The sequence below is a fragment of the Lynx canadensis genome, chromosome A3 (genome assembly GCF_007474595.2).
Source record: "Lynx canadensis isolate LIC74 chromosome A3, mLynCan4.pri.v2, whole genome shotgun sequence".
Classification (NCBI taxonomy): Eukaryota; Metazoa; Chordata; class Mammalia; order Carnivora; family Felidae; genus Lynx; species Lynx canadensis.
In genome coordinates, this window is record NC_044305.1 from 3490912 (window position 1) to 3512845 (window position 21934).

A 21934-nucleotide genomic window follows, 5' to 3' on the forward strand; every position below is an offset into this window, starting at 1 on the left:
GTTCGACCAGGTTCCCACACTGAATGCCTGCAAAGGAATCCCCTTCTGCTTCCTTCCAGCAGGGGAGGGGGGAGCAACCGTTCCGAAATGCCCCAGACCACTCTGTTCTCCTTCACGAGGTCTCCCTCCAGGGAGACCAGTTAACTGCAGTCTAACCTGCTGGGGTGTCATCAGAGCCTAACAGACCTGGTGGAAGGGAAACCCCCAACTCCAGCCCCAAGAGCCATCCTGTCCCACCTGAGGTGGAGAATGAAACTGAGAAACACTTGTGAGGGTCACAGCCCAGAGGCGTGGCTCCCTGAAATACTGAGAGACCCTGTCACAGGCTACAGACACCTGCCTCAGCCCCACACTATTGAAGCCCAATTTAAGGCAGTTCCTTCCACCCAGGACATCACGTCCAGATATCAGGAAAGTCTTACAAGGCATACCGAAAGGCAAAAATCACAATTTGGAGAGACAGAACAGCAAAACCAGGCACGGCAGGGATGTTAGCATCGTCAGACCAGGAATTTAAAACAACCCTGATTAACATGCTGAGGGCGACGACAGAAAAAGTAGACAGTTTTCAAGAACAGATGAGCAGCAAGAGCAGAGATGGAAATCCCAAGAAAGAACCCAGAAGAAATTCTAGAGATCACAAACACCGTGACAGAAACGAAGAACGCCTTTGACGAGCTCATTAGTAGAGTGGACCCAGCTAAGGAAATAATCACTGAGCTTGAGGACATCTCAACCGAAACTTTAAAAACTGAAAAGCAGAGAAAAAAAAAAAAACCCTAAAAGAGAACGAGAGAACAGAATGTCGAAGGATTGAGGAACAACTACGAAGGATGTAGCATTCACGTAACGGGAATATCAGAAGGAAAAGAACAGAAGAAATACTTGAAACGATAATGTCAGAGAATTTCTTCAAAATTAATGTCAGACACCATACCACAGATCCAGGAATCTCAGAGAATGGCAAGCAGGATACAAGCCAAGAAGAAAAAGAAAAAGAAAAAGAAAAAACCCAACAACTACACTTTGGCATAACATCCTCAAACCACAGAAAATCAAAAATAAAGAAAAAGCATTCTGTAGGAAGCCAGAAGAAAAAACATCTCCGGAAACGCAAAGAAAAGAATTACATCTAACTCCCCAGAAGCCACACAAGTAAGAAGAAAGCAAAATGAAATATTTAACATGTTTAGAGAAAAAAAACCACCATCCTAGAATTCTGTACCCTGAGAAATTATTCTTCAAAAATGGAGAAACACACACTTACTAAGATCAAAAAAATGGAGGGAATTGGTTGCCCGCTGACCTGCCTTGCAAGAGATGTTAAAAGAAGGTTTTTTTTAGAGAAGGAAAACAATGTAGAGTAGAAACTTGGATCTGCATAAAGGGAGCGCATCAAAGAGGAAATAAGTAAAGGTGAAAGAAAAGCTTTTATTTTTCTTACCCTTAATCTATCTAACAGATAACAGTTTGTTCAAAGTGATAGACAATGTATTTAATTACTTATGTTTATGTAAATATCATACAAAATATATTCGTACACTTGTGCATATCTTATGTGTACATATGGGCTTATATGTGATGAAATGAATGACAGCAATGACACAAAGGATAGAGGAAGGAATCAGGATGATCTCATCACTATGAGGTACTCATGCTACCTGTGAAGTCATCTGGCGTTATTTAAAAGTGAACTTGGCCCGGGGCGCCTGGGTGGCGCAGTCGGTTAAACGTCCGACTTCAGCCAGGTCACGATCTCGCGGTCCGTGAGTTCGAGCCCCGCGTCGGGCTCTGGGCTGATGGCTCGGAGCCTGGAGCCTGTTTCCGATTCTGTGTCTCCCTCTCTCTCTGCCCCTCCCCCGTTCATGCTCTGTCTCTCTCTGTCCCAAAATAAATAAACGTTAAAAAAAAAAAAAAAATTTAAAAGTGAACTTGGCTTATATGTGTATTATATACAATCTATAAACTCAAGGACAACCACGAAAAAAAAGTATAACTGATACATAAAGAAAGGAGAGACAATGAAATTATATCAACTGCTGAATAAAATAAAACCCACAAAAGGTAAGGATCACTGGGAAGATGGCAGAGTAGGAGGACGCTAAGTTTACCTTGTCCCATGGATACGACTAGATAATACTCGGGTCGGCATAAGTAATCCAGAAAGCCCGAAGACTCTGGCAGAACAAACTCCACCACTAAATGTGGAGAAGAGGCCGCGTCAATGGAGCTAGGAACTAAATGGACCACAGGACTGTATGTGGGAGGGAGGAACCCACAAGTGTGGAGAAGGGAAACAGACAATCACGCCAGGGAGCCTGTGTAGGGAAGATGATTCCCCATGATATTTGGCTTTGAAAACCAGAAGGATCGGATTTCTTGAGTTCTTAAAACCAGCAGGACTTAAAACCTGGAATTTTGAAAATCAGCAGGCAAGAGGAAACTGAGTCCCAGCCCTTAAAGAGCACCACAAACAGTCTGCAGAGATACAGTGGACTGTAGAGGTAGAAGCAGCAGTTTGAGAAGCTGCTGGGTCACAATGGAGGGAGTGTTAGTTACTCATTTCAGAGCACGTTCTGGAAGGACAGAGATTGTAGGGAGACTCCTCTAGGAGCCAAGGAGCTGCCAGGAGCTGTCTCCTTCCCCACCCCCTGGCATAAATACACGGCCACCCGCGGGAACCAGCACAGCACTAACACCCACTTCCTAACTTATTTACCCCTGTCCTGCCCCTGCCATGCTTCAGCGGATCTGCCCCCTCTAGCTAGGCCTGCCTCAGTCCCGTACTGCAAGTCCCCTCCTCCAGAGGACCAAAGCAAACCTTGCTAACACTACATCTCACCCCACTTGCTTTGTGAATCGTCCCCTCCAACAGGCTCCTGGCTGGAGCCCATCAAAAGGGGTGCCACAAGCCCAGCAGTGTGCAAACAGCCCCCGACAGGGACCAGGGCCACTTGCTGTCCTCAGGAAGAGGGACACCAGTCGGATTGCAGCCCCAGCAGTGGGCAGACATCTGGCCTGATTGCAGGCCCCGCCCACTAACGGAAGCATCTCGGGGGACAACACAGATGCTACTGCATCTCTGGCAAACCCCTGGTCTGACTCAACTCAAGCTCAAGGAGGCCCCAGGCCCGCTAACAACATGGCGACCGAACACCGCCCACAACATGCAAAGAGAATCATTGCAGACAACAGGACTGAAGGAAAAAGTGGCTGGGCCACAACAGGAGGGTGCCTGCAACACACATGGGAGACCCCCTGAAGCGTCAGGTTCTGGCGAACAGGGGACACGGCACTGCAGGCCGTGCTTCATAAGGCCTGGGCCTCTGCTTCCTAAGGCCACAACGTTCAAGAGAAGGAGACGATGTGCACCTCATTAAAAGGAGAAATGGAGTTAGACAAAATGAAGACACAGAGGAATTCTCCCAAACGAAAAAACAAGACAAAACCACAGCAAGAGACCTACGCAAAATGGAGATAAGGGATATGCCTGATAGATTATTCAAAGTAATGATCATAAAGATACACACTGACCTTGAGAAAAGAGTAGAGGATATGAGACCCTTAACAAAGAGATTTTTTAAAAAGAGGACCAATCAGAGATGAAGAACACAATAAATAAAATTAAAAATACATTAGATGGAATAAATAGCAGGCTAAAGGAAGCAGAAGAATGACTCAGTGGCCTGGAAGACAAATATGCCAAATGAGAACAGACTCTGGAAACTCAAGAACACTATCAATAATAATAACATTCACATTACAGAGATTTCTGAAGAGGAGAGAGAAAAGGGGGCAGAAAATCTATTTGAGGAATAATAGCTGAAAACTTCCAGACTCTGGGGAAGGAAACAGACATCTGGATCTAGGAGGCAAAGAGATCCCCCCCAAAATTCAACCCAAGGAGGACTATGCCAAGACACACAGCAATTAAAACGACAAAAAGTAATGAGAGAGAATTTTTAAGCAACAAGAGAAAAGAAGACAATTACATACAAGGGGAAACTCCACAAGGCTAACAGCGGATTTTTCAGCAGAAACTTTGCAGGCCAGAAAGGAGTGGCATGCTCTATTCAAAATGCAGAAAGGGGGACACCTGGGTGGCTCAGTCGGTTAAGCATCTGACTTTGGCTCAGGTCATGATCTCACGGTCTGTGAGTTCAAGCCCCGCATTGGACTCTGTGCTGATGGGTCAGAGCCTGGAGCCTGCTTCAGATTCTGGGTCTCCTCCTGTCTCTGCCCCTCCCATGCTCATGCTCTCTCTCTCTCTCTGTCTCTCAATAATAAATAAACATTAAAACATGCAGAAAGGGAATAATTTGCAGCCATGAATATCCAGCAAGGCTATCATTCAGAATAGGAGAGGTAAAGTAAAAAACAAAGGTTTAAGGAATTCATCACTACTAAGCCAGCCCTACGAGAAATGTTAAAGGGGACTCTTGGAGTAGAAAAGAAAGACCATAAGTAAGAGTACGTAAAGTAGGAAGCACAGTAGTAGTAAAAATGTCTACAAATCAGTCAAGGGACTCATAAAATAAAAGGATGTAAAGTATGATACCATATACTTAAGTCACGGCAGGGAAAGGAGTAAAGAATGGGTACACATGTAAGTGACCATCAGCTTAGTACAGACTGCTATATGCATAAGATATTATATACAAACCTAAGGGTAACCGCAAATCAAAAACCAGTAACTGATATGCAAAGAATAAAGAGAAAGGAATCCAAGTACATCACTAAAGAGAGCAAAATAATCACGAGAGAAGACAGCAAGAAAGGAACAGAGAAGAACTATAAAAACACTGATAAAACAAGTAACAAAATGGCAATAAATACATCCTATCAATAATTACATTGAATGTAAATGAACTAAATGCTCCAATCAAAAGACATTGAGCGACAGAATGGATTAAAAAAATAAATAAGACCCATGGATATGGTGCCTACAAGACACTCATTTCAGACCTAAAACATATGCATATTGCCAGTAAAGAGATGGAGAAACATTTATCATGCAAATGGATGTGTTAAGAAAGCTGGGATAGCAATACTTACATCAGACAAAACAGACTTTAAAACAAAGACTGTAACAAGAGACAGACACTATCTAATCAAAAAGGGAACAACATGGGGGGGGGGGGGCGGGCGGTGCCTGGGTGGCTCAGTCGGTGGAGCCTCAGGCTCCGGCTCAGATCCTGATCTCGTGTGGTTTGTGAGTTCGAGCCCCTCGTCAGGCTCTGTGCTGACAGCTCAGAGCCTGGAGCCTGTTTCAGATTCTGTGTCTCCCTCTCTCTCTGTTCCTCCCCTGCTTGTGCTCTGTCTCTCTCAAAAATAAATAAACGTTTAAAAAGAAATTTAAAAAAAAGGGAACAACACGACAAGAAGACATAACAATTGTAAATATTTATGCGCCCAGCATAGAAGCACCCAGATACATAAAACAGTTAATAATAAACACAAAGGAAGTAATTGATAGTAACACAATAATAGTATGGGACTTTACTACCCCACTGACATAAACGGACAGATAATCCAAACAGAAAATCAATAAGGAAACAATGGCATTGAGTAACACTCTGGATCAGTTGGATTTAACAGATACATTCAGAACATTCCATCCTAAAACCATGGGATACACATTATTTTCAAGTGCGCATGGGACGTTCTCCAGATAGATCATATATTAGGCCAAACAAATTCACAACAAAGTCTCAATAAATTCAAAATGATCAAAGTCATACCACGCATCTTTTCTGACCACAACATTATGAAACTAGAAATCAACCACAAGAAAAACTCTGGAAAGGGCACAAATACATAGAAGGTTAAATAACATGCTGCTAAGCGACAAATAGGTCAACCAAGAAAGCAAAGAGGAAATCAAAAAATACATGGAGACAAATGAAAATGAAAACACAATGTTCCAAAATCTTTGGGATGGAGGAAAAGCTGTTCTAAGAGGAAAGTATATAGCAATACAGGGCTACCTCAAGAAGCAACAAAAATCTCAAACAACATAATCTTACACCTATCAGAGCTAGGAAGAACAAAACCCCAAACCAGTAAAAGGAAAAAAATAATAAAGATTATAACAGAAATAAATGATATAGAAATTAAAACACACACACACACACACACACACACACACACACACACACACACACACACACTATAGAACCAATCAGTGAAACCAGGAGCTGGTTCTATGAAAAGATCAATGAAATTGATAAACATCTAACGAGACTCATAAAAAAAAAAGACTAGAAGAGAATATTCAAGTTGGACAATCTAGAAGAAATGGATAAATTCCTAGAAGCATATAAGCTCCCAAAACTGAAGCAGGAAGAAAAAGAAAATTTGAACAGACCAATTACCAGCAATGAAATTGAATCAGTAATCAAAAAACCCCCAACAAACAAAAGTCCAGGACCAGATGGCTTCACAGGTGAATTCCAAATGTTTAAAGAAGAGTTAATACCTATTTTTCTCAAACTATTCCAGAAATAGAAGAGGAAGGAAAACTTCCAAATTCATTCTACGAGGCCAGCATTACCCTGATACCCAAACCAGAAAAAGACACTACCAAAAAAGAGATATTGGCAATATAGGCCAATATCTCTGATGGACATGGATGCAAACATTCTCGGGGCGCTTGGGTGGCTCAGTGGGTTAAGCGTCCGACTTCGGCTCAGGTCATGATCTCACAGTTTGTGGGTTCGAGCCCCGCGTCGGGCCCTGTGCTGACAGCTCGGAGCCTGGAGGCTGCTTCAGAATCTGTGTCTTCCTCTTTCTGACACTCTGTCCCTCTCTCTCTCAAAAATAAATAAACACTAAAATAATTTTAAAAATCCTCAACAAAATATTACCAAGCAGAAGCCAACAATACTTTAAAAAATCATTCACTACGTCACGTAGGATTTATTCCAGGGTTGCAGCGGTGGTTCAATATTCACAAATCAACAAATAGGGTACATCACATCGATAAATGATAAAAATGACATGATCATTTCAATAGATGCAGAAAAAGCATTTGACAAAGTACAACGTCCTGAGGGAACATACCTCAACGTAATAAAGGCCTCATGTGGAAAACCACAATGAACATCATACTCAATGGGGGGAACCTGGGAGATTTGTCCCTAAGGTCAGAAGACAAGGATGTTCCACTCTCACCACTTTCATTCAACATAGTACTGGAAGTCCACCCACAGCAATCAGACAACAAAAATAAAAAGCATCCAAGTTGGTAAGGAAGAAGGAAAACTTTCACTATTTGCAGATAACATGATACTATATAGAGGAAACCCTAAAGACTCCACAAAAAAACCTACTAGAACGGATACGAGAATTCAGTAACATTGCAGGATGCACAAATCAATGTGGAGAAATCCATTGCATTTCTATACACTGATAATGAAGCGGCAGAAAGAAGTATTAAGAAAACAATCCCATTTACAGTTGCACCAAAGATAACAAAGCACCTAGAAATGAACTTAACCAAGGAGGTGAAAGACCTGTGCTCTGAAAACCATAAAGCACTGATGAAAGAAATTGAGGATCACACAAATGGAAAGATATTCCATGCTCATGGACCGGAAGACGTATTGTTAGTATGTCCATACTACCCAAAGCAATACAAACTTAATGCAATCCCTATCCAAATGCCACCAGGATTTTTCACAGAACTAGAACAAACGGCCCTAAAACGTGTATGGAACCACAAGACTCCGAATCGCCAAAGCTATCTTGAAAAAGAAAAACAAAGCTGGAGGTACCACGGCTCCAGATTGCAAGATATGTGACAAAGCTGTAGGAATCAAAGGAGTATGGTACTAGCACAAAGACAGACACACGCATCAGTAGAACAGAGTAAAAAACCTGGAAATGAACCCGTGATTATATGGTAGGAGGAAGGAATATACAATGCAAAAAAAAGAGTCTCTTCGAATGCTGGGAAAATTGGGCAGCGACAGGCAAAAGAATGAAACCGGACCACTTTCCTACACCATACACAAAAAGGAACTTAAAATGGATTAAAGACCTATGGGGCACCTGGCTGGCTCAGTTGGTTGAGCGTCCAGCTTCAGTTCAGGTCATGGTCTCATGGTTCGTGAGTTCCAGCTGTGCTGACAGCTCAGCGCCTGGAGCCTTCTTCGGATTCAGTGTCTCCCTCTCTGCCCTTCCCCCACTCATGTTCTGTCTCTGTCTCTCAAAAATGAACAAATGTTAAACAGTAAAAATAAAAAAAAATGGATTAAAGACCTAAATGTGAGACTGAAACCATAAAAATCCTAGAAAAGAACACAGGCAGTAACTTCTTTGACATCAGCCATAGCAACTTCTTACGAGATAGGTCTCCTGAGGCAAGGGAAACAAAAGCAAAAATAAACTATTGGAACTTCATCAAAATAAAAGCTTCTGCACAGCAAAGGAAACAATCAACAAAAGTAAAAGATGCTACCAAATGGGAGAAGATATTTGCAAATGACATATAAAGGATTAGTATCCAAAATGTATTATATACTTATACAACCCAACACCGAAAAAAAAAAAAAGCCAACCAATTCAATTAAAAAAATAGATAGAAAGCATGAAAAGATATTTCTCCAAAAAAAAAAAAAAACATACAGATGGCAAATGGACACATGAAAAGATGCTCAATACCAGTCATCATCAGGGAAATGCAAATCAAAATGACAATGAGATACCACTTCGTAACTGTCAGAATGGCTAAAATAAAAAAAACACAAAAGTGGCAATTGTTGGCGAGGATGTGGAGAAAAAGGAACCCTTGGGCACTCTTGGTGGGAATGCAAACTGGTGCAGCCTCTGCGGAAAGCAGTATGGAGGTTCCTCAAAAAATTAAAAACAGAACTACCCTACGACCCAGCAATTGCACTACTAGGCACTTACCCAAAGAATACAAAAACTTCATATTCAAAAGGATAATGCACCAATACGTTTATAGCAGCATTACTGACAATCGCCAAATGATGGAAGCAGCCCAAGTGTCCATTGATAGATGAATGGATAAAGATGATGTGGGGTGTGTGTGTGTTTATGTGTGTGTATACACACACAATGAATATTTTTCAGCCATCACAGAGAATGAAATCTTGCCACTTGCAACAATATGGATGGATCTAGAGGGTATAATGCTAAGTGAAATAAGTCAGAGGAAGCCCAATACCATATGATTTCACTCATTGGTGGAATTTAAGAAACAAAATAAATGAACAAAGGAAAAAAAGAGACAAACCAAGAAACAGACTCTTAACAATAGAGAACAAACTGACGGTTACCAGAGGGGAGGTGGATGGGGGGTGGGGGAAATAAGTGATGGGAATTACAGAGGGCACTTGTGATGAGCACCGGGTGATGCATGGAAGTGTGGAACCACTATGTTGTACAACTGAAACGAACATGTAACACTGTGCATTAACTATACTGGAATTAAAATGAAATAAAAGCGCAAAAGGTAGTATAGAAAAACAAAGAACAAGAGCAATAAATAGAAAACAGAAACATATATGGTAGATATTAACCCAACTTTATCAATAATCACTTTGACTGTCATGGCCTAAATATACCAATTAAAAGACAGAGATTGTTAGAGTGGATCAAAAAATAAGACCCGATTCTATGTTGTCTAAAGAAACTACTTTGGATATAAAGACACATCGAGATTAAGAATAATGGATGGAGAGAAATATGCCATGCTAACCCTAACCTAGAGGAAGCAGGCGTTTCAGACAGAGCAGACCTCAAAGCGAGAAAGGCTGTCAGGGATAGGAAGGGCATTCCATATGATAAATGGGTCATTTCTTTTAATACTCTTTTTTTGAAATTTGTTAATGTTTGTTTATTTTTAAGAGAGAGAGAAACAGAGAGTGAGTAGGGGAGGAGCAGAGAGAGAGGGAAACACAGAATCCAAAGCAGGCTCCAGGCTCCGAGCTGTCAGCACAGAGCCCAACTTGGGGCTCGAACTCACGAACTGCAAGATCATGAGCTGAGCGGAATGAAGTCTGACGCTTAACCAACTGAGTCACACAGGCGCCCCAAAAGGGGTCAATTCTCAGCACGTAACAGTTCTTAACAACTACACGCCCAACAACAGCATGTCAAACTTTGTGAGACAAAAACAGAACTGTAAGGAGGCATAGATGAACATATGATCATAACTGAGACTCCAACACCCCTCTCGGAAGCCGGCAGATCCAGGAATGGAAAATCAGCAAGGACATGGTTGAACTCCACAGCACAGTCGACCAACTGCGTATAAGTGACACCCATAGACTACCTCACCCAACAAGAACAGGATATACGTTGTTCTCCAGCTCATGAGGGACATTCACCAAGACAACACCACATTCTGGCCCATAAAACACACCCTCAACAAATACAAAAGAATACAAATCATATAATGTCTGCTCTCAGACCACAATGCAGTTAAACCAGTAATCGGTTACAGAAAGGCAACCGGAAAACCTCAGTTCCCATGGAGGTTTAACAGCACACTTTGAAACAACGCATGGGCCAAAGAAGAAATGTCAAGAGTAATTTTAAAATATTTTGAACTAAGTGAAAATGAAAACACAGCTTTTCAAAATTTGTCAGATGGAGTAAAAGCAGCGCTTAGAGGAAAATTTATAGCACTGAATGCATGGATTGGAAATGAAGAAAGAGCTAAAACTGATACCCTAATGTCCACGTTAGGAAACTAGAAAAAGATGAGCAAATTAAATCCAGAGTAAGCAGACGGATAGAAATAAGAATTAGAGCAGAAATCAGTGAGAGTCAAACAGCAAATCAATAGAGAAAAATCATTGAAACCAAAAGCTGGTTCTTTGAAAAGGTCAATACAATTGATTGGCCTCCAGCCAAGATACCTAAGAAAAAAAGACAGAGGCCACAAAATTGCTAATATCAGAAATGAAAGAAGGGGAAGATGTACGGACCCCCTGGACATTAAAAGAATAAAGAAATACTATGGACAACTCCATCCCCACTAACTGCATGACCTACATGAAACGGACCAATTCCTGGAAAGACGCAATCTGTTCAAAATCACAAGAACAAATAGATGATCTGAACAGGCTTATTTTTATTTTTTTAAAGTTTATTTTTAATTATGTTGAGAAAGAGACAGAGAGCAAGCCGAGGAGGTGCAGAGGAGGAGACAGAATCTCAGGCAGGCTCTATGCTGTCAGCTCAGAGCCCGATGCGGGGCTTGAACTCACGAACCGGGAGATCGTGACCTGAGCTGAAGTCAAGAGTCAGACACTTAACCGACTGAGCCACCCAGGTGCCCCTGCACAGGCTATATTTATTAAAGAAATTGAGTCAATAATTAATAACCTTCCAAACAGAGAGTGCCAGGCCGAGATGGGTTCACTGGTGAATTCTACTGGACATATAAAGAAGGTATTATGCCAATTCCCTATAATCTCTTGCAGAGAACAGAAGCAGAGGACAGGAGGCTAACTCATTCTAGGAGGCCAGCATTACCCTAAAACCAAAACCAGACAAAGATATTACAAGAGCAAAACCACGATGGGCCAGGACGTCTCATGAACACAGGTGTACAAATCCTCAACAACATATTAGGAACAATTATTTAAATTGTTAGCTATTAAATATGTTAAATTTAAATGAAGCATCAGAATTCTATGTTCATCTTAAATAGCAAATTAGCTAGAATTGGACAGCCCACGCAGAAAAATGAATCTCGATACATACCATGCGACATTCACTAAATGAATCACAGACCTAAACGTAGAACTCCAAAGCATAAAACTTGGAGGATAATGTGCGAAAACCTAAGTGAGCTTGAGTATGACGAGGTCTTTCCAGATACACTGCCCAACGCATGATCCATGACAGTTAATGGACAAGCTAGACTCCATTAAAATTAAAAACTTGTGCTCTATGAAAGACAATGTCAAGAGAGTAAGACAAGCCACGGACCGGGAGAAAATATTTTCAAAGGTTACATCTGAGAAAGGACCGCCTTCCAAAATATAAAGAAACCCTTAAAACCCAATAGTAAGAAAAGAAACAACCCGATTAAGAAATGACGGGTCCCAAACCTTGCCACCTCACCCAAGGAGATGCACAGAGAGCAAGTAAGTGTATGGAAAGTTGCTCCGCAGTGTCGGTCATCAGGGAGACGCAAGTCAAAACAACGAGACAGCACGACAACCTGTTAGAGCGGCCCAGATCTGGAACCCTGGCGACACCCGATGCTGTGGTGAAGACGTGATGCACCCGGACCTCTCTCGTTCATTGCTGCTGGCAATGCCATGCAACATGGCACGGCGCCTTGGGAACACAGTTTGGCGGGTTCTTACAAATCGAAACACAGTCTTACCATACTGATCTAGCAACCTCACTCGTGGGTATTCACCCAAAGGAGGTGAAAGCTTATGTCCACACACACAAAATCGCACGTGGACTTTTACAGCGGCTTAATTCATAATTGCCAAAACTTGGAAGGAACCAAGATGTCCTTCAGTAGGTGAGCGGGTCAACTGGGACCCACCCAGACAACGGAATATTACTTAGCACTGAAAAGAAATGAGCTATCAAGCCATGAAGAGACACGGAGGAAACTTGGATGCACGGTACTATGAGAAAGAAGCCAGCCTGAAGAAGCTACACACCACAGGACTCCAACTCTACGACATTCTTGACAGGTTCAACCACGGAGATAATAAAACGATCAGTGGTTGCGGGGGAGGGGGCGGTGGGGAGAGTGGAACAGGTGGAGCACGGGGGATTTGAGGAGCAGCGAAAATTCTCTGAATGACAGTATCATGATAGACACCAGTCACTGCACATTTGTCCAAATGCCCAGAGCGCACGACATCGGGAGTGAACACTTAGGGTGACGAGGGGTCAACGTCGGTTTATCTGTTGTCACGAACGTACCAGTCTGGTGAGTGAGGCTGGTCACGGGGAGGCGGGGCGGGGGTGGTGGTGGGGGAGGGGGTTGGAGGAGGCACATGGAAGTCTCTGTAACTTTCTCCTAATTTTCTTGTGACCCTAAAGCTGCTCTTAAAAAATTAAATCTTAAGAATTCACCTTGGACAAACCGGAGAATGTTCTCGGTGCCCCGTTTTCACCCAGCACCGATTGCGCACAGCTGTGAGGGTGCCCCTGTGTGCACACCGCAGTCTGGCAGGAGGCACGAGGTAGAAACACACGGTCTGTTGTGCCCCTTTCTGTGCTGACCACGACAATGAAGTTGCCCCGCGCGCAAGTCCAACCGTCAGACTCAGGACAAGAGACGTTTTTCTCTACAGCTCAGTCAAGCAGGACGGTCTTTCCGTCTTCCAGCTGATTCACGAGGCAACCTGCCTTGGGTGGGGTCACCACCAGCTCTGGAAATGAAACTCTGGTGCCACCTTATTAGAGAATTTGGGTTGACCCATCCTGGGACTGTTCACGTGAGACGGGACGATGCCTCCAAGGTTCCGTCAACAGTACGCTAAATAGATAGGTAACATTGCGGGGTTTTTGTGGCCAATAATTGGTGAATCTACTGCTTTGCTGTTTTTCTGCCTCAGCACCACAGGGACTGACAAATAACCCACCAGCCTTGGGCGCAGGGCTTGAACCCGGGAGAAGCAAGTAACAGCCACTGCTGTCCTATCGAGCAAAGCAAAATACTTTCATGGGTCTTTCCTATGATAACATTCTCCCTAAAAGTAACATCTCTAGGCTTTGTCTAGAACCGAAACGGGTTTCTGTTTTCCCCCTCCGAGTACTTCGGCTGAGAGGTTCATAACTTTGAGGGAATTACGGACACACGTAAGAATGTGAAAAAGCAAAGAACCCATTCTCCAGACTGGTTCCCAGGCTTCAGGAGCCCTGGACTCTCCTGGAGATGAGCACCCAGAGGCTGAATCTGCGGAAGACCGGGGTCTCCAGATATGTATGCCTGATGGCGCACGCAACAAGCCCAGCCCACAACAGGATGTTCTTGGGGTCGAACGTGAAGCCTCGACCATGAGGCGGGAACACGGGTGCCCGCGGAGGAGGGGACGGAGGACGGGGTTGCTCTGCTCAGGGTCTGCAAATGCAGTGGGCGCATCACGTTCCCCAGGCAGCTGGGCAGCAAGCCTGTGCACGTTAGCAACAGCAGGGTTTCTGGAGTGAATTCTACCCCCCCTGCTCCCGTCAGACCACAGTCAAGCGCTGCTCGCTTGAGGACACACTTTGAGGCACACGTGACAAGAGGTGCAAGTTTGGCCCATGCCCCAGGACAAACCCCGGGAGAAACAGCTAACTGTCCGTGCGACAGCGCAGCTGAGGACGAGGGCTCCCCAGGCTGGCACCTGTTAATACGTGACAGGCACCCTCCCCTTGAGCCCCCTGACGGCCTGGCACTTTGCACCCCCAGATTGCAAACACAGCACGAGCTACTGGACGAAGCCCTTGACCTCATGGGGTCTGTGCTCTGGGAGGGGGGGCGCGTAAGCCAAGTCAGGGGGACACGGAGCCGCGGGGAAGGTCAGGTGGAGCGAGGGGCTGGCAGAGCTGTGGTGGGGAGAGGCTCACTTGTGTACCCAGGGCCAGCTTCCAGGAGGAGGTGGGGTTTCGAACCCAGAGGAGCCACACACACAACCCCCGTGCAGAGGCCAGGAGGATGTTGTGGTCGGCAGATGGCCGGTGCGTGTGAGGAACAGCGAGGGCCCGTGGCCGCGTCCAAGGGAGTTCAGGGAGAGGAAGAGCCCAGGGGTGACAGGGACAGGCAGGGACACAGGGCCCGGGGAGGACACGGCCAGACCTGGGGTCTGCTCCAAGGAGGAGTCCAGGGGACCCATGACCACCTGCCTGCTTGGCAGGTGCCACGTCAAGAGAGTGTCAGGGTGGGTCCAGGCCACAGGGAGGGCAGAGGCGCTGCTTTCAGGGACGGACAACAGGCCAGGTTTGGGGGCCAAGATCAAGAGCTCAGACCTGAAGATCTAAGGCTGGAGACACCCACGAGACCCTCTGGTGGACACACGGAGTCGACCCAGCAATATCTCGGACCTCAGGGGACCCAACGGCCTTGCAGACAGTATATAAAGCCATTCATCTATCAGCTGCTCTCTCACTCCTTACGACCAGGCACCGTGTGGACAAGGGCGTACCACTGTGTGATACTGACCCTCTTCCAAGTAGTGGGCACTCAGCACGGCCCCCGGGGCCCGCAGGTGACCCTCCCTGCGCTTCCTGGTCCCGGCCTGCACATCCTCTGCCCCATCGGGGCGGCCGCGATGCGCTGCCTCCCTGAGCCTGTGTCCTCAGGGTAAGACACAGCAGTCACTCTGGCCTGTCATCTCAAGGCCTGTGAACCTGCGTTCCCACACAAGCAGGTGTGGTCACACGTGTGCCACGTCCGGGATGGCCGCTGGGCCCCATCCCCCTCCCCCTCCCACCTCATTTCGCTTTCCTGGTAGCATTTTTTACTATATTTCCAAGCACCGGACCTCCGAGCACCGCCTGTACGACTTTCTGCCGTGCGTTCCCAAGCAGCGACACTCTCAAAGTTACTTGCTGAGCCTCTTTTACGTGTTTACAAAAACACGAAAATCAATACGCAGTTACCAAAATAATAGAGGCTCGGTCTGCGTCTCCTACCCCCAGCCCAGGGCCTGTCCGCACACACCCCTGCTCATCCTCGGAGGCGTGTCTCCCTTCCTTCGCCCCCACCCCTCCTCCGGGCCAGGGGCAGAAGCGCCTGGTCAGCATGGCCCCGCCGACCCCGCCCTCCCCTCACCAGAGATGATGGAGTCATTCAGAGCCTCTTCATCCTGATACACCAGCAGGTCGTCCTTGAGTTCGGAATTCACGATCAAGTTCTCCTTGTTCTCCTCCGAGCCCTTGGCTGCCGTCCTCTTGCTCTCCGAGACGCCGTCAAAGCTCCAAGCCTCCTCCCTCTCCTTGCCCCGCTCCATGCTGGACGTTCTCGACAGGCGGACGTCCACCCGCTTCTTCGGGGACGCTTTACTGTCCCGTCCTGGAAAACTGAAGCGGAAGATAGTTTGGGTTATACGCTGTCCGCTTCGTCCGAGGACCCAGCGTATCGACTTGAGGGCTTCCAATAATATTGCAAATTCCCCAAGTACGTGCAGCGTCCAGCTTCTGATCTGAATGCACGGGGCACGCAGCCCCAGATGGCACACAGGCTTTGCGTCCAGGCACATGGCTGTCCTGAACAGCATACGCACGCCCATGATGAAGCCTGCCATGCTTAGTACACTCGGGGCCAGGACTTCCCGAGAACGGACGTGTGCAGCGTTTCTGCCAAACCACACGTGCGTCCCATTCCCTATCTGCTTTGCCCTCCGTCCACTTCTCTTTCACAGCCTGCCTACAGACACAGGAAATGAAAACTCAATGTGCAAGCTTCAGGAACAGGCTTACCTGTACTCTTGCCTAACGAAAACTCAAAGCCTGCAGAGGCCGGGACGGCTACTTCTCCTCCACGGCACTCCCTAACCTGGATCCTCCCGGGGAAATGCAGGGGCTTTGTGGTCAGGCTCCCACGGTGTCCAGCCCCCGAATGTCCTCTCCTGGAGTGTGGTACCCAAGACCAGAGCCCGGGGCAAAGGGAAAAGGCGGGGCTCTTGTCCCAACCTTAAGAATTTCAAGACAGTGACAGCAGTGCATGGAACTCAGTCCGGGCGCATGACACGAGACTGGCCTGGATAGAAATCTGGGCACACAGGTCTCCCTATCAGGGTGGCTCACCTGTCCTGGCGATGCTTGGTGGCCAGCGCCCTGTGCAGCTCCTCAATGACGCGGCTGGGGGGCAGTGGCCGGTGGACAGTGGCAAGATGTGGAGACCCCGTGGGCGTGGAAAGCTGTCCTCGGAGGGGAGGGTCAGTGTTTTTCCCGCCAGAGCCTTGGAAGAGTGCAGGCTGGCCTGGAGCACGAGAGGGACCGAGAGGAACGTGAGCCCCCGGGAGCAGGGAGGAGGGACTCTGCAGAAAGACATGAGCCCAAGGGCAGAGGACACAGCTCCCCCCACCACCCGGCCAGGTGACCTTGACGCCCTGTTCCAGAAGTTGTGCCAGGTCCCCTGCCCCCAGAGCCAGAGACAGGGCTCACCTCTGTCCGGTTCCATCCACGAGACCCCCCGCCCCCAAGCCTGGGGGATGAGCTCCATAGACATCAGTGCCAACGAGCCCCCTGCAAGGTCTCAGGCACAGAAAACCGGACGCCCCCCTCCTCCCACTTGGAATCAATGACTTCACTGGGTCTGCCCTTCTCACCCGACTTTGTGACTCTGGGCAGGGCCAAGTCTACCTTTCTTACTGCTGTATCCCCAGGCCTGGCACTTAATACATGTGCAATAGACATCCATTTGTATGAAATGATTTTGAAGACCCAGAATAGGCTTGCTCAAACCCTGCCTGAGAAGGTGAGGTTTCTCTTGCTCCTCTAATAGATGCTCCCTGAATGTGCACTCCAAGTCCCACATGGCGTCAGGCGCTGGGGGCAGCAGAAGGCGTGGGTCTGGTCGTTACACGGATCTGGCCTCCAGTCTCAATCTGCTACTTATCAGCTGTAAGACCTCCAAGGCAAGTCCCCAAAACTCGAGAAGGCTCAGCCTTCTTATCTGTAAAATGGGCTGACAGTTCCCTGATGGGGCCAGCAGGAGCCCGGCAGCTGGGTTAGGGCCTGGCACCTGTTACATCTTCATACACAGACTCGTTCCCAGAGAGGCTGAGGCAGGCTCCCACTAGACTGATACAAACAGACCAACCCCTTCTTAGCCTCAGCAGGAAGAGAGAGAGAAACAGAGAGACAGACACAGAGACACAGAGATCGAGACCACTCCATAAAAAACAAAGACTTTCTGACGCAATCCTGGAACGTGGATGTCACTAACAGGAAGACAGAAGGAAGACTGTAGGTCTCATCGGGACACATCATTTAGCGGTCTTTACAAACACCCGTCTTGGTGGGCACGGCCAGGAAACACGCACGGCCCAGGCCCTGCCCTCGATGGGCCTCTAGGCCGGCCAGGTGGGGCCAAGAGAGGAAAGGCAGACAGAAAGCCAACTGGAGAAAGAGCTGTGCCAGGCAGGGGGGCTGAGAGCACCTGGGGTCGGGAGCACGTGGGCTGGGCTACGGAGGTCAGGCGAGGCCTCTCGGCAGAAGGGGACATCTGAGCTGACGCCCAAGGATGAGACGGTGCCAGCCATTCACAATGTGGCCAGACACGGGCAGGGCGGGGGGCGGGCTCCACCCGAGAGTGGCCCCCAGGGCCGTCCCCAATTCTCCACACTCCACCAGCTCATCCCCCACCAACCTCCACCCCTCCTGGGGCGGCCCCTGCTCATCACAGGGACCGCCTCCCCGGCAGGTGTTGCTCTGCTGCCTGGAATCCTCGCCCACACCTGCTAGGAAGGCATCCCCGGTCCCAGCGTACAGGTGGGGAAACTGAGGTGGCGTGGCTTGTCTGTGCTCCCTCAGCCAGGACCCTCGCAGGGTCGCCACACGCTGGCAATCACGAATACACTGAACGAGCGCCCCCCATTTCCTGCTCTGCTGAGCGCTGTACGTGGCCCGCCTCGTCCAGCCTCCCAGGGCACCAGTTAGCACTCCCCTTTCTCAGATAAGGAAACCGAGGCTCAGAAGCCAACCCCAAATCATGCTTCCAGGGTATGACAGGGGCTGGGATTGGAACTCGGTGGCGGGATTCCAAGTGTGGTTGGCAGAGGCCGTGGGACCCCCATATGTGGAAGCGACCGTCATCCAGCTGGACGGGGAAAGCTTCGTCCTGAGGGGGTGAACTCACACGGGTCCAGGGTCCAGGCAAGTGAGACGCAGGTGAGTCAAGGGACCTCACGCAATTCATACGAACAGGGGGCGAGGGTTTCGGTAAGTACAAGAGCACCTGCTCGCCTTAATGGGGCTGCTGTGACTCAGGGGTGGCCAGATATGAAGACTTTTCAAGAAAAGCCAGAAATCTGGATTCCGGGTAAAACTGACATGTTTTACACGTTAGTATTTAATGCTTAAATAGATTTTAATGTTTAAAATGTTGGCAACCCGTTAAAAAAAAATTCGACACCATGCTGACCCGGCAAAGCAAGTCTGTGAGTGGGTCTGGGTTGGGGGGAGGGGGAAGACAATGCCCTGACCTCTGGTGGAGGGTCAGTGAGGAGGCCTGCAGGCAAAAACCCCCATGGGGACTCAGCTTGTGTATGCTGTCCCCCACCTGGTCCCAGTTAAGCCCAGCTAAGGGGCCTCTCTCCTCCTCTGCTGCCACCTAGCGCCCGTACGCTGAAGCAAACACTTCCCCCCCAAAGAGAAGAAAAAAGAGAACAGAGGAAATAAGACAAGAGTCGCCAAAAGGTGGTCTCAGCTGTCAAAAAGAGATCCAGGCTGAAACCACCCTCCCATGCCCTCCAGCTCCTAGTCTAGTTCCCTAGATTAATCCCCCTGCTGTTCTGGAGCTCCTCAAAAGGGAGGGGAGGGTCCCAGAGCACGAGGCCCTCGAAATCCAGAATTTCAGCTGTGCGGACAAGCAGAGGAGTCACGGCAGAGGAACCTCACCATGCGGCCTTAGGTCTGATCTGTCCAAAGCACAGAGGAGGCAGGACGTCTGTGAGTTATCGAGGGTCCAGAACAAACTGTATGTGAGCCAGAATAAAACATGGTGGATAGTGCCTGATCGGATGGATTTCCAATTGTTTCAAGTCTCAGCGGATGGAAAAGAAAACTCTCACAAGATAGCAACAAGTTGCAACAGTGTGATCCTGCCTCGAAACTTTGACTCCTATCCGTGTGGCCACGTCCCCGGAAGACTCTAGGCTTAGACTCATCCCAGAGAGGTAGGAACAAGCACGCGGGGCTCAGATCGTCCGCTTGTTCCTTCGGTCACAGTTGCGCGCACTCGCTAAGCACCTGCTGTGTGCCAGCACTAGGATGTGGTAGGGTCCCGGGTTGCGGTCACAAGATCCCACAAACCGGGTAGCTCGGAACAACGGGACGTCATCCTCTCGTAGTCGTAGAGGCCAGAAGTCTGGAATCAAGGTGTCAGCAGCTGGATCCTTCCGACGGCGGAGAGAGAAAGACGCCAGGCGTCCCCCAGCTCCGCCGGCATGGCGTGACTTGCAGACAGCTCGCTCCAATCTCTGTCTCCATGTCCAGGTCGTCTGGTGGGTGCTTTTGTGTCTCTTATAAGGACACGCTCATTGGATTTAGGGCCCCTCCCTCGCCAGGACGATTTCATGTTGATCCCGATCTAATCATGTCTGCGAAGACCCTCTTCCAAAGAAGACCGCAGTTCTGAGCTTCCAGGTAGACGTGAGTTTTAAGGGCACACTACTCAGCCCACCGGGTGAGGCGAAGCATGTGGTAAGTGCCCGAAGGCCAGGCGCATGCTGCTATGGGGTAAGGTCAGGGACAGTGGCCCTGAAGGAGGGACAGAGACGCATAGGCACTGACCGCGTGACGCTGGGGAAGAAGGTTTTAGCAGGAAGGGCGCTATGGGGGTTACCAGCCTCAGGCCCAGAACTGGGTTCCAGTCTCCGTTAGCTGTGGGACCTGGGAGACGTTGCTGGAGCCCCTGAGCCTCAGTCTCTTCGAGGTGCTGGCCCGTGCGTTAGGAACGGGCGGTGTGTAGCTGGGCCTCCTTGTGGCCCAACAAAAGGGAAGGAGTGGCACCGTGAGTGGTGGTCAGGGGCTCACGGACAGCAAGACCGCTCAGGTCCACCATCCAAGTTGTCTTCATGCCTACCGCCTTCAGGCAGCAGGTAAGGATCGACTCTGCAAAACAGTCACCTCGTACTGAAGGGTCTGCTTTTTCCCTGAGACCAGCAGCGTCTCCTATTTTCAGCAGTGAGGGGACAAGAAATACCCAAACTCCGAAAGCAAACGTCTCAATTTCCAGGGACTATTCAGCCAGTGTGGCCAAAGCTATAGGAGCGGATGCCTTTTGGGGCCTCTGCCCAGCCGTGCTCCCCTCTCTGATCCCCACCCTACAGTCCAGTGTTTATCCCTGCCTCCCTCTGCCTTTCAGGATGGAGCTCACTGGAACGAGGTCATGAGACAGAGCAAGCAGAGACCACGAGAGATAGAGCCAAGGGGAGAAGTGGAGACAGACTGGGGAAGGAAGGGGAGGGAGAGAGAACATGAGACAGAGAAGATGCCTGAACATACAGACAAAGTCCCCCTCCTGGGGGATGGCTACACCTTTTGCATTCAGGTTCTGGAAGACTCCTTGGACTCCTGCCAATAGACTGCCTCATTTGCTTAAGGGAGCCCAGGGGTCTGCTCCTGACAACCACAGCTCATTGCTAAGAGCAGCCAGGCCTCCTGCCTCCTAGAGCCCGGACGGCAAAAGCAAAGGGTGAGAACCAGCCCGCAGCGGGAGCCCATCAAGACTGGTCGAAGGCACGGATGGGTGAACGGATGGAAGGATGCATGCATGCGGACCCACCTGTGACATTTTTCGTGGTTTTGCAGCCTGCCTTGGGTGGTGGCGTGGGCAACAGCGGGGGGCTGGGGAGCTGGCCCACGGATCTCTCCAGGGGTCTGGGAGGACTGTCCAGGGAGTCAGACCCGGCTAAGGCTTGAGAGGGTTCATCCGCGGTAGGCGGGAGGCTGCCGGAGGCGTCTGCTTCTTCACCTCTGGATGCCGACGGCATCTTGGCTGGGTTCAAAGGCAAAACAGAGAGTTCACAAGCCATGCTGCTTCTGATGGGGTTGGACATGAGCAAGGACAGTAAAGTGGCTTGGGTGGGGTGGGACTGTTAACAGGAGCAGGGTACAGAGGGGCCGCTCAACGTACAGACCTGACTTCCTGTGAGTTTAGAAGTCAATAGAACTGTTGGGGGAGGGGGGGAGGGAGAAGAGGAAAGAATTCAGGAACAGGAGTAATTCTGTTCCTTTTCTCGGTCAACAGGTGGCGCCAAAGCTCCTGTCCCCA

General features: G+C 48.5%; 1 protein-coding gene across 3 annotated transcripts in view; it reads right to left on the reverse strand.

Annotated features, from left to right (window-relative positions):
- The window catches only part of PHACTR3 (phosphatase and actin regulator 3), a 101682-nt gene that overhangs the window by 60455 nt on the left and 19293 nt on the right, over positions 1-21934 (reverse strand). For 2 of the 3 annotated variants that reach the window (XM_032592551.1, XM_030309276.1), the window contains exons 4-6: positions 21446-21658; positions 16741-16915; positions 15767-16014 (exon numbers count right to left, since the gene is read on the reverse strand). In XM_032592551.1, the coding sequence (XP_032448442.1) occupies positions 15767-16014; positions 16741-16915; positions 21446-21658 (636 nt within the window). The remainder of the gene's footprint in view (positions 1-15766; positions 16015-16740; positions 16916-21445; positions 21659-21934) is intronic. The other variant, XM_032592552.1, reaches the window with a different exon arrangement.